General features: G+C 37.4%; 1 protein-coding gene and 1 pseudogene across 23 annotated transcripts in view; both read right to left on the reverse strand.

Annotated features, from left to right (window-relative positions):
• NRXN1 (neurexin 1) overlaps nucleotides 1-15,761 on the reverse strand; it is a 1,091,189-nt gene that overhangs the window by 613,949 nt on the left and 461,479 nt on the right. For all 23 annotated transcript variants that reach the window (XM_037047882.1, XM_037047881.1, XM_037047879.1 and 20 more), the window contains one exon: nucleotides 956-1,394. In XM_037047882.1, the coding sequence (XP_036903777.1) occupies nucleotides 956-1,394 (439 nt within the window). The remainder of the gene's footprint in view (nucleotides 1-955; nucleotides 1,395-15,761) is intronic.
• On the reverse strand, nucleotides 14,223-14,356 carry LOC118989047 (uncharacterized; annotated as a pseudogene).

Here is a 15,761-nt window from a genome sequence, read left to right on the forward strand (position 1 = left end):
CCCCATTGCCATCAATCCTACTTCACTGGGTTGGAATCCAGTGAAACTGGGTCCTTTTCAGTATATTTTACACAGTAAGAAATTCGGCTCAAATTCAGTTTGTCTTTTGTTATAAGAACATAATTTGATTTGAGAGGCCTAATCAGAGTATGGGAGCAGAAAGTGAAGACAGTTTTTTAAAAGAGTAATATATAGTCATGTATCCGAAAGCAAATTGCCTCTTTCTTTTGTCCCTATCTTTCACAAATGCAGTGACTTTTACCCCCTCAATCCTAGTGATGCTCCTATTCCTATGCTCCTCAGTCCACTCCCAAATTTCAGAGTAAAGGAATATTATTCCTTTAGGCCTTCCCTCCAAGCCCCTCCTTTCCCTGCCACATACACACACCTTCAGAGAAAAGGTGCAGCAAAAAGAGACCCGAGGAGTGAATCCCTATTAGTGGAATTCCACACAGCTTCCACTAGAAAAAGGAAGCTATTTGGAAGGCAGCAGTCTTGCCAGGGTCCTTGAAACCCAGCTAGATTGATTGAAGTGTTTTCGATACCCAAGCCACAACTTAGATAAAAAGTGTGCTATGTTACACTAAGGATTTTTTTTGTGTGGGCCATTTTATATATTTCATATTTTATATTTGTAATTTTAGGTACCTCCAAACATCCAGTAATAAAATAGACAATTGGTAACGCCAGAACACTAAATTTTTGTCATTGTAAATTTAAGATAAAACTTCTTGCAAGATTTGGCACTCAATTATCCAATAAATATTCATTTAAGAAGCCATTTGAGCATTTGGAGTTTGATGCCCAACTACGATGATTAATTAACAGATAATTTCCCTTACCCTAGAGATAGAAATGCAAAAAGTCTTAAATATGTCTTGGTTTTAATGCCTTGGGAATAGAGAAGGGTGGAGGGGGGGGTTCCAGCAAAGAGCACAGGAAACAGATAAATTACCTGACCGGCCGTCTCTTTGGAAGTCCACGTGATACCACTCTCCATCATTCACCTTCTTCTGCAGGGCTCTGATTTTTATTGTACCTGACCCCATGTCTAGGAGGAGGTAGAGGTGGCCATCCAGCATCTCGATAGCGAAGAAGTCAACCTTTATCATCTGTGGGTGCTTGGCATCTTTTTGGTGTCGTGGCTTGCCATGGCTAAATAATATGAGTCCATTTGGCTCTGTTGTGCGGAAATCAAATGATATGGAGCCTGTTTTCTTTGCATTCCATTTAGGCAAAGAGATGAAAGACTCTGGGGTTTCGAAGGTGATGGGGTCCAAAGTTGCAACGTTCTCACATTTAAATGCCACTACTCCATGGATCTTCATCTTCGGGTCTCCTTGCTTGGCGAGTCGAGATAATTCCAGCCTTACATCATTATTTTTGTATACAACCTGTAGGCAGAGGGGAGCAGTGATAAACCAGGCTCATATTTAGAATCCATGATCAGCTCGTGTAATGGAAAGTAGATCATGAAATGGAACACAATGTTTAGTGCCTTCTGATGTATAAGACAGTTTTTTTTTTCCAGTCAAATAAAATTCAAGTATCAATTCACTGAGCAGTAACCACTCCATTCTAATGTCATTCAAATAATTTGTGCATGCACACCCAAACTGCCTGTAGTAAACTCAAATAATATGAATAAATCTGCAGAGAGATTGTATTTCAAGCATGTGCAGACTTGAATTTATAAAAGCCATTTGCTTTCATTAGCTGGCTATTATACTTTCCTTATTAAATACAAGTATTGAGGTTTTTTCAGCTTTCTCACCACTAAAGTATTTGAAATCAGAAACTTTTGCATAACAGTCCCCCAAAATATAAGATCTCTTCTATGGTCTCTATATCCATGGTAATATATCCATGGTAATATACACAGGGTGGGGTAAAAGGGAGTTTACAATTGTGAGTACATAAAAGGGAGTTTATTCTTATATCATTTATTAATTATTGTATTATTGTCCATGCAAACAACTGTAAACCTACCCTTGCCCCCTCCTGTATATATTATTTAAAAGACAGCCACAAGTTGAAGTAGAAAAACATCCTAAATTTTCTCAGACAAGTCATAAAATACAATTAAGATGCAGAAGCTCTCTCTTGCCCTATCCTACATTAATAGCTGCTTGAATGATGTCATGCAACTCTGGAACATTGGTGTTTATTCTAAATCCACTCGAGCTGTATTACTAGTGTTCCCTTTCCCACTGAACATAAACAGATGTGAAACAAAGCTTGTCCTATACTCTCATTTTCCGAAGCACTTCATCTGAAGTGTGGGTGGCTCTGACTGCCAGTCTGAGGGCTCTTTTGTCCCCAAACGGGACACTGGACAAGTCCCCTGCCAGGGCTCAGAGTGTCATGCATCTGCTGTCATAGCCCTCTATTGAATTTGCAGCTATTTTGACATAAGGATAAAGGGAGATCCATACCCTTTCCCTACAAAATGCATTTATGGATAATTACATTTCCAAAAATGTAGGTTACATTGACATAGGGACAGATTGGTTAACTATGTCCAGATAGCTATCTAAATTCTTTTAAGAGGGCACTCAAAATTTCACAGCGAGTAACACTTCAGGTTCTAAACTCATTTATCAACGTGTAAAAGTACATTTATATAACAGAAAAAGTAAGAAAGCCTAAGTCTGATTAGTGCTATAAAGTTAATTTGCACTTTAAATGATCAACTTTTGCACTTTAAATGATCAACTCCTTCAAACTACGTAATAAAAAATACCATCAATCCTTTAGTAAGTAGACACAGAGATACTAGTTTTAAATTGATCCATTATAAGGAAACATGCAGAAATTAAGCACACTCATGTCATTAGCATTTTATACTTGATTCCTGCCAACGAAATAAGTCACATATTTCAAATGTTAGTCCTGGCGTTTCGGTTTACCTTTATCTTGAGGAAGGATTACGATAAAGAATAGCATATCCGTTATTCTTTGAACAAATATGAAAAGTCTTTTAACAAGCGTCTATTGACAACAAAAGAAGAGCAAATGAACTTAAGCAGTAACAGAAAGGAATTAGATTAAATCTTAAGCATACTTCCTTGAGAAAATGAAAGCGCTGTAAAGCGCTGGGAAAGTCAGCTCAGAATGGCCTTTCTTTCGGCATCTTTAGAAGGTGCAGAAAAGGCCTTCCACACGTCATTTCCATCTTTTATAACCTGTCAGCATAATGTTCAATACCGCAAACTGGTTTTCCTTTTCCCTTGTGATTTATATTTTAATATTCAGAAATTCTTATGCTACAGATATTAGTTAGGAGCAAGTATTTCCTAGTCCAAATGGTGAGGACGATGCCAGTCTGTGCTAACACAATGCCTGTGCAACGGAAACACAGCGATGGAACTGGGTGTTTCTGACACAAGCGAGTGGGTTTAAGGGTGGGGATATTGCCACAGGAGTCCCACACCAGCTAGCGAAAAGCGGAAAGGTGTGGAGCAGGACAAGTCTAGGTGGTGATTTCAGTGAGGGAGTAATAACGCCGTGAGAGAACCGGGCCTGCTGGTGCTAGGAAGGTTCAGGGAGATGGAGAAGAAACACGGGGATTCCCTTGATCATGTTACATAACGGCCTTGCATTCTTCCTCCACCCACCCCCCCAAGGAGAAAATTAATCTTCACCATATTCTATTCTTTGTGTAGGCAGGGGCCCTGCTCACTACAGCCCAGCACCAAGATCAGCGCCCCTGACACAGAGTGGAACACAACAAACATCTGGTGAGAGTTGAATAAAATTCTTCCTTGAATTTAATCATGTTCCCATATCACAGATTATGATTAATAACAATATTTACACATATAGGTAAAATACTACAGAATGTGGCACTGCAGATCAATATCCTAACCCAGCTACTGTTTTCAGCCTATTTCTCTAGGAAAATGTAGACACGCCAGTGGACGTTCAGTTATAAATGGAAAGCTGGCCTATGCATTAAAAAAATTTCACCTTCAAACTCATTTTGCAGGGTGTAAATTACTTTTGCAGTGCAAACCACCTGAGTTAAAATTCTCCAGAGGTCGAATCATTTTCCTAGAAGAACTATCTTGAGGAGAAACACAATGTATTTTTTTTTCCCTTCTCATTTTATATTCTTTGAAAGGCAACTCCAGAAGACAGGAAAGCAATTTTGGATAGACAGGGTGATAGCTCTCAGCGTCACACTATTACTTCATGTGACCCAGATTTCATAATCACCCTGCTCTTCTAAAGTTAGACTTATCTTCAAGTGACCTGAATATACTCCAATTATAATAACAAGGAGTACCCAGTAACCACCCCAAATCTTCCAAAAATTCTCATGCAGGCTCTTTTTTGCTTCTTTTTTACAATGTTTCTTAATCATGTACAACTATTTATATCTGTTTTTTCCTATTTCCACCAAAAGTTGTGATTGATTTCATAGTTTCAACTTTCAACAAACTTCTATAATACTCTCACATCTTAACAACTATGATGATATTATTGTATACGGATTGGATCTGTTATAGAATCCAGGTATTCCTTGGAATATTGATTTTTTTTGAAGAGTAACTCAAAATGTTAAAATCTCATGAGCTTTTATCACAATTCCCCAAAGAATAGAAATATATACAAAAAAGGACTGAGGTTTTCCTGCCATTTATTTGCTATTTGCTGTGTTTTGGGGGGGGGGGGCAGGGGGTTGTTCTGGTTTAGCTGACAGACAATTGCCACACACTGCTACCTGAACTTCCCCCACTTCCCCAGCCTCGGTTAGGATTTGAGAACGTCCCTCACACTTCAATCTGGAAGAATAGGAGTAATGCATTTGTGTTTTAGGCTTGAAATATGAAATAAGACAGTCACTGAGTATTTTATTTGATCTTATAACAACCCTCAGAAGCCTTGACATATATACAGGCTAAAGAATCTAAGTTTGAGAGTCTGGATATAGCCTTAGTTTAATCACAAAGTGATTACCTACATCAAGTTGCCTAACCTTGCTATGTCTCAGTTTCTTAATTGCTAAAACAGACATCTAAAAAGGAAAGGCAGCTCACGTCCATGAATCCTAAAGCTCCCCCTCACCTCACCCCTAAGTTTATATAATTTAGGGCAGAGGTAAAAGATGCCTCTTGTTCCCTTTCTTTTTCTGTACTTTTTCCAGTTGAGGTTTTGAAGTCAGGGTATTGTTCTCTGTTCTGAGATATATCAAAACACTAATCCATTAGTAAAGAGAATGTTCACTACACCTTTAGGCTCACAGACATGCCTCAAGAATTATATCTACCTGAGGTTTGTACAGATGGTGTTGGACTGGAAGCTGATAGATAAGGAAGGCTCTTCCCGTAGGAAGCAAAAGTGTGTGAAATCAGTAGATCACTAGGAAAGCACCTGCCACTCAGGTGGCTTTTTTGGTAGTTATGAACATGTTTCCATTTAGAAATTTCAATGAGGACCTTGATTTACTTAAACTAATTAGCATGTACTGATCAAGGCTTTTCATACGTTAACTCTGAGAATATGCAGAGTGGTGAACTGAGCAGTGTTGATTGAGTCAAAGATCTACGTAGTTCTAGGCTTTGTTATGCCTGTCCCTGAGAGAACACAGATGACTCATTTGGATCTGAGTCTTGGTTTTCTCTTCCATTCTTAGGAACAGTAACAAGTGAGGACTAGGAATCTTGTTCTCAAGTGAAATCTCAGAGAGGATTTCGGCTCACTAACTTTCAACCCTATAACTTTGTGCAATTCCTCAACCTCGCAAAGGCCCAGTTTTATCTGTAAAAAAGAATAATATTGCCCTGGCTGGTATAGCTCAGTGGATTGAGCGAGAGCCACCGGAGAATTGAGGTTTGATTCCTAGTCAGGGCACATGCCTGGGTCGCAGGCCAGTTCCCAGCAGGGGACTCACGAGAGGCAACCATACATTGATATTACTCTCCTTCTCTCCTTCCCTTCCCCTCTAAAGATAAATAAATAAAATCTTTAAAAAAGAAAAGAAAATTATTTAAAAAATAATATTGTCTACCACATTATGGTTATTATAAAAAATAAATTATATTTCAATGAATGTGTTAAGAGTAGGGCCTGGCACAGAGTAAGTGCTCAAGTAAATAGTAGCTGGTGTTCCATACGCTTTGGTGTATTTAGGAATAACAGTATTATTATTCCTACAGTGAATATAAATATTGTAACAAGGGTAACAGCTACCATGGCCCAGAGTAGATAACTGGTCAATGTTTTAAAGCAACTGATAGAGCAGCAGAGTCAAGGAGATCAAAGCAGATTGGGGATTCCTTATCCATCCTGACAGTTACATCATAGTTTGAAGTACACAGCAGGCTTTCTCTACAGGTGAGGTTGCTTGGCCAAGAAATACACCTGGGAAGTAGCCATCCTCGGAGCTGAGAGGGCTTCTGTGGCATGTGGCAACGATGCTACCACCACGACCACAACAACCAGAGTCAGTGTGGATTGATGAAGCATTTACTCTTGGCCAGTCTCTGTTACAGAAGATTTATATGTATTATGTGTTTACTTCTCACAAGCATCATGGGAAATAGATTGTGTTGTCTTATTTTGTAACTAAATATGTGGGGCCCCCGAGTTCATTGAAAGTCTTGTATCATGACCATGTCTAATACTGCAATGGTATTAACCTCAAACTTTGCCTTAGCATCTCAACAGGAAATTTCACTTGGTATTTTTATAGCAGTTGCTAAATAAGAGATTCACAATCAAATAGCTGTTTGCTACCTTGCAGAAGGATGACCTTGTTATCAGCTACATGGATTCCTCCAAAGCCAGTATTTTCTTTCCATTTGTCCTCATTAAAATATCTCTAACTGAATAAAATATTCATAGAATTTTTCATGTGCCTCTTAATTAAACTGTCTCTTCAAGAATGATTTAAGCAGAGGGACTATTTCTCTGTTTGCAGCACCATAATGTAGTTTTTCAACAGGTATTTCATGATATATATGCATATACATATATATAGATACATATATATAGATACACACACATATGCATTCAGGATATATACACACACATACATACACATATCCTAAAATTCCATGAGGTTTAAAAACTACCTAAGGGGACTATTGCTTTTGTTTTATTTTTTGCTTGTTGTCAATGCATTTGATTGTTGTACTTTATTAAGACATGATGAGAATATTTCAAACATCCAAATTTAATTCCTTTTTTCTCCTCTCTGTGATCTGTTTGCACACCATCTATTTATAGTAATATGCTTATTTCAAAACACAACCAAGAGCTAGTCAGTGAGTGAATATTACAAGGACCACTTCAACAACTGAGAAATAAATTGCATTTGTTTTGTCATGACCCAGATAAGGAAGAGCTCAAAACTGTTTTATAACTTTCATCTCCAACACTAACTTATTTGCTATGTTGAAATTAATCTTCAATCCCCACAATTTCAATTTAATCAGATAAGTACTTGTTAGGTAAGGTAGTGAAGAAAATATAATTTCAACCTCTCCCTTGTGAATATGTCCGGTATAACAGAAGAACATGGCTCACTAAAAATAAACCAGTTTAATTTCTCTTAATAATTTGCTATTGGTATATACAAGATCTGTCTGGAAAAAGTCCAACCATTGTTAATATAATAAGAACAGGTTTTGTGACACTGATGTCTCTTTGCAGCCAAGGAGAGTGCACTGGGATAAGCATGAGTGAACAACGACAACTTCACTGTACTAGTCAGAGGGGGTGGTAGATGCAACTGAGTGAGCATGTGTACTGTGTGGCTGTGACACTGAAAATGACTGAGCAAGTAGAGCAATGAATCTGCATCATATTCTGTGTTAAGCTTGAACATTCCTTCATGGAAACTATTTGGATGATTCAGAAGGTTGCAGCTATGGGCAACTGGTGATTGGCAGCTTCATCATGACAACACAACTGTTCGTGCTGCATGTCTTGTCAGAGTGTTTTTGCAAAACATCAAATCACCCAGGTGACTTAGCTCTCTTCCAGTCCAGATTTGGTGTCCTGCGACTTGTGGCTTTTCCCAAAATCACCTTTGTAAGATTTTATGAGATTTGGAATAACATGACGTTTATGAGATTCCGGAAAATACAAGAGGGCAGCTGATGGTGATTGGGAGAACCTGTGAGATCCCAAGGTGCCTACTTTGAAGAGGACCGGTGCATCATTGCCCTGTGTATCTTCTTTAATAAATGCCTCTATTTTTATATTGCATGGCTGGATACTTTCAAGACAGACCTCACATGCTGCTAACATGTGAATTACATGTGGACACACATAAATGCACACAGTTTATTTATTATCCACTGTACATATATTTATATGAAGTATATCAAACCTGTTATCATGCCCAGAAAAAAATATTCACACATTAAATTAGAGAGTTCTTGGTTAAGACACACAGATGGTCTTACTCATTTTGAATTGAAAAATGTCTTGGTCTAAAAATAAATTTTAGCACTTATAGACTTGGTATACCAACAAGAAAGGGCTATAGCCAGAAAAAAAAGGTTATTATATAATTTTAAAAGGTAGAAAATCAAACAGATTTTCTCCAATGTCTCTCCCATCATGACAACATAAACAGACAGAGTAGAGGTTGTTGCCATTTTTTTTAAGCCATTGCACTTGATATTGCCCTCCTTCTACCCAAGATTGAGTTTCCTATGGAAATTAAACTTTCTTCCACTGATAGTGTAGAACAGAAAAAAGGTAAACAATGAAAAGAAATGTTTGTGAAATTTGACTAAGGGACTAATGGGATTTTAGCTTTTCTGAGAATGTCACACCACAGACTCTATCATCTGTAATTTCAGTATGTCTACTTGTGGCCAATGTGAGCCCAGTTGTAGGGACTGACATTTGGGGTGCTGTGGAGAAGAGGTGGCAGAAAGGAAGGAATGTATAGGAAATGCACAAGCACAGTACAAAGTATCCCGGTACCTCTTTAAAAACAATAGTTAGCATTGTGCAAATCCTAATATAAGAAGAGTTACATAAGGCATTTTGAAAGATAACATGGCTTTTTTAGGGAGTTTGGGAGAGAGATGCCTTTTTTTTAATCCACAATTTAATCCTATTTAGAGAGTATGTACAGATATCAGGCAGAACAAATTTTCACTTAAATTAGAACTTTCTCTATACCAAAAAATTAACTATAGAATGTAATAACAAACTATAATAGCATCATTTCTCAATAAAGAAAAATGTAACTCATTTAATTTAAAACCAAAAATTAGTTGAAATTTGGACAGGAAAAATAATATTGTCTAAGCAATGCAGATAAAATACATCTTTTTGCTTAATTCCAATTGCATATGATCAAATAACATCCTATCAATAAAAAAAATAAAGGCAAAAGACAAAGACCTTCTTGCATTTGTCCTTTCCTCATTCCATCATCAGTGGCCTGACTCAAGTTACGGAGACAACATTGAACACCATCTGTACAAGTTAGCTATGGAGCTAAAAGGCCCTGCCTGAACAGCTCCATTTAATGAGGCTTTCAGTGGCATACGGGTATGGCAAAAAAACCCCTCAAGTTCCATTAAATAGGATTGTTGATTTTTCTCCCATTAAAGAATCAGTAATTCAGTAACACTTTGGGGGAAAAAACTGAAGAAAAATAAACCACTATTGTCGGTAATGTGAAATTTGAGATGCCAAATTTTTTTTTAAAAAGGCTGAAAATTAGAACAATCCTCTTAATTTCAGCTGAGGAGAGTGAGGCCCAGATCAGCTAAGGGACTGTCTCAGTTGGCATTGAGCTCTGATCGTGAACAAGTACCCGGGACTTCAGGGTCCAGTGCCTTCAACTTGGTTCAAGTAAATAGAACGATGAACCATCTATGCCCTGGATGCAGGATTATGAGAACAATTACAAACGGGCAGCCCTCTTTTCTGCAACACGGCAGAAAGGGAACCATAACTTAAAGGCAATTCTAACTTTAAAACTGTGTTAGCTTCACAATAAGCTAATACTCAAACGTAAAAATAAAAGTCTCGAGGGTAAAAAATGTTGAAGTTATTTCCCCCACTAATGGCATTTAGAAAGACACTGAAAAAGTTAACTAGGAACAATAAACTCGCTATGTTTACTGTTTTTTTTTTCCAACTAACTGATGAAGATATTTTCAGCATCTGTCTTTCAGGATCTTGCAGAAAGTAACACCCAATAAATTAGAGTTTAAAGCTTCTATTCCAGGCAGACAGAAGTTGCTAGTAAGGGCAATGCATGCCTGTTTTATCCAAAAATGTTCTAATTGTCTGCCACTTTCAATGAGAAAAAATAGCCAAAATTATTATTTTAAGAGAACTTACTTCCCTATGAACCAGGATTGATATCTTTAAACTGAAAATAAAACAGTGGCACCAAATGTTATGCCCAGATCACCTAACACGTCCTTTTGCATCCTTGGCCTCGTGACCTCAGAAGGTCCCTTCATTATCTAATATCACATCACTCCAAGGGCGTGGCTGTTTTATAGACTACCCCACTTAGTATATGCACGTTCACAAGTATGCATGGAGATGTTATATATAAATAGATATAGAGACAGGTATAACACTACTTACTGCGCATTCGGTCCTCTTCCCACTGACCTGAAACAACATGCTGTATGTTGTTTAAGACAAGACAAAAGTTTAACATTTGACTGTGGCTGTTACATTGTTTAGGTTGGAAAGTCCTCCACGAAGAGGGATCAGATAAACATATTTTCATGTAAAATATTACTTAAATTTATGTGTTTGTATGTATAACTTTTTAATTTTTTTGAAAATACTTGTCTCTTCTTATAAAGGGAAAATACAAAATAGGTCCCCTTGCCCAAACAGTTACCTATTTGAGCCAGTATGATTTTTGAATAATCCTTTTTTTTCTACTGATTTGTAAAGACAACCCAATATTAAATATTTACATATACAGGCTTTTTTCATGTAAATTCTATTGGTTCATTAATCTGCTTTTTTCCTTGATCTAGTTCTATTTAATTTAATTATCATAGCTTGATAATATAGTCTGATACATGTTAGTCCCCTCCTACCAAGCCATTTAAATTAATTATTCTAATAATATGTATGCATTGTATAATAAAGAGGTTTTTGTTTTCTGCATGGATAAGATAAACATACATAACAGAACTACTGAAGTTGCTCTAATCCAGTTTTCCAAAATGCAGCAAGCCAAAGCTGGTGGTATATTATTCACTCAAATTCACTTAAACTTTTACGTAGCAAAAGGAAATTGCATCTTGTTTACAATGACACTCATGGTTCTGCAGCTCAGGAATTAGAGCACTGGTGTAAAATGACACTCATCTCATTTCAATAACGTGTAAAGTTATAATCCATAAATGATACAATAATTTTGATTTTAACACATCAGTGAATCCAGCCTCATACCAGAGAATTATATTATTTAGTATTTGTGAGGAAAGAAAAAAGTGAATTAACACACTAATTCTTTTCAATAATCACAAGGTCCCATAGAGCTTCTTGCATCAAAATACCAGAAGTGGGTAGCCGCTCAGTGGAAGAGATTTGGAGGGCCAGGCAAGTGACTCGGCCCAGGGGACAGCAAAGCACCTTCTGACTCCACTGTAATGTAGCTGTCTTCAACAGGCAAGGCCACGTGCCCAAAGATACACAGGTAGTAGTGTGAAACAGTAAGTAGTAAACAAGAAGGAATCTGAACGCCTGTCTCCAGAGCCAGGAATAAACTCTTTAATTTCTTGGTTTTCCTTTGATGGGGCTCTTTTTTACGGCAGCTAAGTTTCTCTCAGCAATAAAAACTGTAGGACTCTTATTAAGCCTCCTTAACCTAAGATTTCAAATTGGGTTGTCTAATTTGTGATCCCTGTACTCAGAGTGCATGCATTTCCCTTTCTCGCCCTAGCTGCTGGCCTTCTCTTTCCAATCACACCTCAAAGCCCTCAAAGAGAACAAACAGGAAAGCTGACACACAAGATAGCCAATGCTTTTGTTAGCATTTGTGATGAAAAGATTTGACAAAGTAGACTTGTTCCTGAGAAGCTGTGTGTAAAAATTTGCTCTGTAATTTTAATATTATTTTATGAAGGCAATGCATTGCATTGCTACATTTGCATATATTGCATTCCTAGGTTTGAATTCCTGCTCAGCTACTTAACTAGTTACACTGTTTTGGGCAAGTTCCTTAGTTTCTCAGAAGTAGTTTCCCTCTTTATCAAATGAGATTATTAATACTTATTTTGTAGTATTATTTCAGCACATAATATACTAAGTGCTTGGTCTTGGGCATTGTGTAAAGAGCAGCCATTAGTGTTACTATTATGGTTTTAAGTGTGTAAGATCTTAAATGTTTAAGAGGGGAGTGCTTGTTATTTAAGTAAATTTACAAGTAAATACATGATTATTTCTTTAAGAAGCTAAGAAGCATTCCGTGAATTACCTCAAATCTAAATGTTTATAGGAATATTTTCAAAATTTCACAATTACACTGTCTTTCATGAACTCTACTTTTAAAAGATTCCATTTTCTAAAAATAGCATTTATTAAGGGACACTTAGTTTGATTATTTTAAATTTATTAAAGGCATCTAAATGACAAAATGAGAGTCTGTGTAATCATACTAAGTGGACAAAATTAGCCTGTTGCAAATTGTTGTTTTGTCTGTCTTGTGCTAATAACAGTGGGTATGTAGCCTCTTTAGGTTTGTTGAAAATTAAGCATAAATAACTGTTTTTTCATTTTTAACTTCAAGGACCCTAAAAAGTATAAAGACTCTGTATTGAGAACTGTTATTTTTCTCTTATGACCAATAAACACTGGGGTATTTATTCTTAATGCATTCTTTAATTATTTCCTTTGCAAAATCTCAAGTGCTTCAAATGTCAGATGGGTTGTGCCTTTTGCCAAGGGTTGCTTAGTTAACTGTTTATTTAATGAATGGGATTTCATGTGCTGCTGAATTTCTCATGGCACAGGTTAGGAAATTCTTGGCAGCACTTATATTGGAGAACTGAAAAACATATTGGCTCTCCGGAAGCTCAATCAGCTCCTGGGCAGGAACATGTCCTTTGCCAAGAGAAATTCACTAAAATAAAAAATATAAAGGCCAACTCCCACACAATCTAAGAAAAACGGACTTTGGTGTGCAGGATGAAAGGGATGCTGGATCCTATGTCAGGCAGCCCATGAATGGAGCAGGTGGAAAAGATTCAGTCTCAGCAGAGAAAGAAATGGGATCTTCTTGCTTCAGAGGAGGAAAGGATGCTTAAACTTCTGGATTGTTCACAAAAGTCAATTGGCTACTAAGGACAACAAGGGAAGTCTTATGTTAAATTCTCATATTTTTTTTCTCATGGAGATCAGTCTAACTCTATGTTATAAGTGATTGAAAGATATAATATTTACTCACTTTAATTAAGAAATACTGAATAATGATTACTTTTAAATGGCAACAGCAGGTACTGAGACTCTAGATCAAATATCCAGACAGCTGTGTTTTTTAAAACAATGGAGCCAGGAACCTAGATATGGTATAAGCATTGTTTACCAGATAGGCTTTCTATGAAAACTGGAAACAAAAAAATGTGCTGAGATATTTTCTGGGCTCTGAAAAGTCCCAAATCCACTGAAATATGTATACACACGAATGCATACATACACACACACATAGTAGTACTATAAAATGAGGAGAAGATTAGAGAGTTTAAAAAAATTAAACACTATTTGAGAAAATAAGGATCAGAATGTATTTGCAGTGATTCAAGATGAATGACACCGGCCTACTTGTCAACAAGATATGAATATTCAGCCTTGTGTGGAGGGAGGGTCTGTTGCAGTTGTCACTGCCACCGGCTCCGTCCCTCAGGTCGTCACCACACTCTGCCAACCCACATGTGGCCCAGACCTTTTCCCTTTCTGTAAGAACGATTTCCTGAGTCAGCCTTGCTCACATTTTCTCTAAAAGTAGCTTCTTTCTCTGCGGGTTTACTGAAGGCTCCCTGCATTCTTGGGTGACCCGGTTCGTGGCTGGCCCATATGGCTCCTCTCTGTTTGGGGCCAATTTCTTGCTCTGTTCAGAAATGAAGAGGGGTGGGTTTCATCAGCGTATAGATGTCGATCCAAGGTGAGGGCAGCCATTTCTTGGGTGACTAAATGAACATGGGTTCTCTTCAGGTACTTCTACACCAACCCAGTACTACGCACCCCAATACACCCCAAGGCACCCCAACAGATAGTCCATTCTGGTTGGCTGTTTATACCCACTTACTGCTAATTGCCCTACTTAGCTGGATATAATGTTAGTTATTAAACTGATAAGAACAGATACTACACTTGATCTTAGTCAAAAGGCCAAGAGTGATTTATATTCATTTGAATTATAATAGCACCACTAAATAACTATCATTAAGCACTTTCTAGGTGCCCCACACTTATTTAACTACATTACATAAACTCTCCTATTTGTCATAAGAATCTGAGGAAGTAGGCATCTTTATCTTCATACTAAGGCTCAGGAAATTTAACGATCTTGTCCACATAGTATAACTAATAGATGACGGAGCAGGAATGCAGTTCAACATGTAACTGATTCCAGGCCCGTAGATGTGGCTTTTATGGTACCCATCATCCCATGGGATGTGGGCTGATTGATTCCTGTCTACTTAGTCAGCACCGCTCCTGGGCACATTTTCTCAACCTCATCCCAAATTCATCAAGTAAAGGGATGCCTTATGTCTTTTCTCTTCTTCTACCAAGTAGCTCATTTGACTAGCTGTGGCTTTCTTAACACTACTGGCAAAAAAAAAAAAAAAAATCTCCCGCAGGTTCCATCCCATTCTCTCTCTCTGGCCTTCTGAATAGTTGTTCTTATGGCTGTCCTATGCTGCTCTGATTTGGTGTCAGGCTTATGTTGTGCTAATTTCACTGTCTGGCACTCACCTTGGATGCAAAAAAAATAAGGGGGAGGAAAATTGCTAAAAACTTAGTAATTGAGACAAATAATATTTCAATGCAGTGTTTTTAACTTAAAGCAAAAAAAGTTCATAATGAATAAAATTTTAAGTAAAAATAGGATCAGTATTACTGATTGTTCCCTTTGCCTCAGGCTCTAATACAGTCAAGTACAGCATTGCAATATAGTATTTTTTTTTAGGATTTAAGAACCCAATTTAATCTATTGGAAACCTATTTATTAGAACAAATGCAGTAATTAAAAGTAGTTTTTCTGGGGGAAACCATTAGATATTATTGAAATTAGAACACTGTTAAAGTTAAGATGTACTAGTCATTAATGAAACCACTTTGACCCAAAGGATATTAATACTGACACAGAGCTTGTCAGACACGGTTTGATGCACTGGACTCATTTAATCCTGAGGACCACGTGCTGAAACGGAACAGGCTCATTGCCACAGGAGTCTCTGGGGTCCTCTCATCAGACGACAGTGTCTGTGGAGCCACTCAATATGGTGACTCTGGTGGAGAGTCCCCAAGTTCACACAGTAAGTACCAGAACCAAGTTTCAAACATAGGCAGTGGAGAGACAAGGTCTTTGTTCTTAGCACTATCTGGAAGTATGCTGCGCCTCTCGCAGGTGACGCAATCCAGCTTTATCCCCACCTAACCTGTGCTGCCCCACTTAACCTGACAGTGTTGTAACGTTAATAATTACTAACCCAAGAATAAAGATCTTTGCATAAACTTTAACAGAAACTAGTCCAAATTTCAAGTCATTTATATATATGTATTACATATCTATGTGTGTGCAT

This window comes from Sturnira hondurensis, unplaced genomic scaffold, assembly GCF_014824575.4.
Source record: "Sturnira hondurensis isolate 20B ecotype Veracruz unplaced genomic scaffold, ASM1482457v3 Scaffold0006413, whole genome shotgun sequence".
Classification (NCBI taxonomy): domain Eukaryota; kingdom Metazoa; phylum Chordata; class Mammalia; order Chiroptera; family Phyllostomidae; genus Sturnira; species Sturnira hondurensis.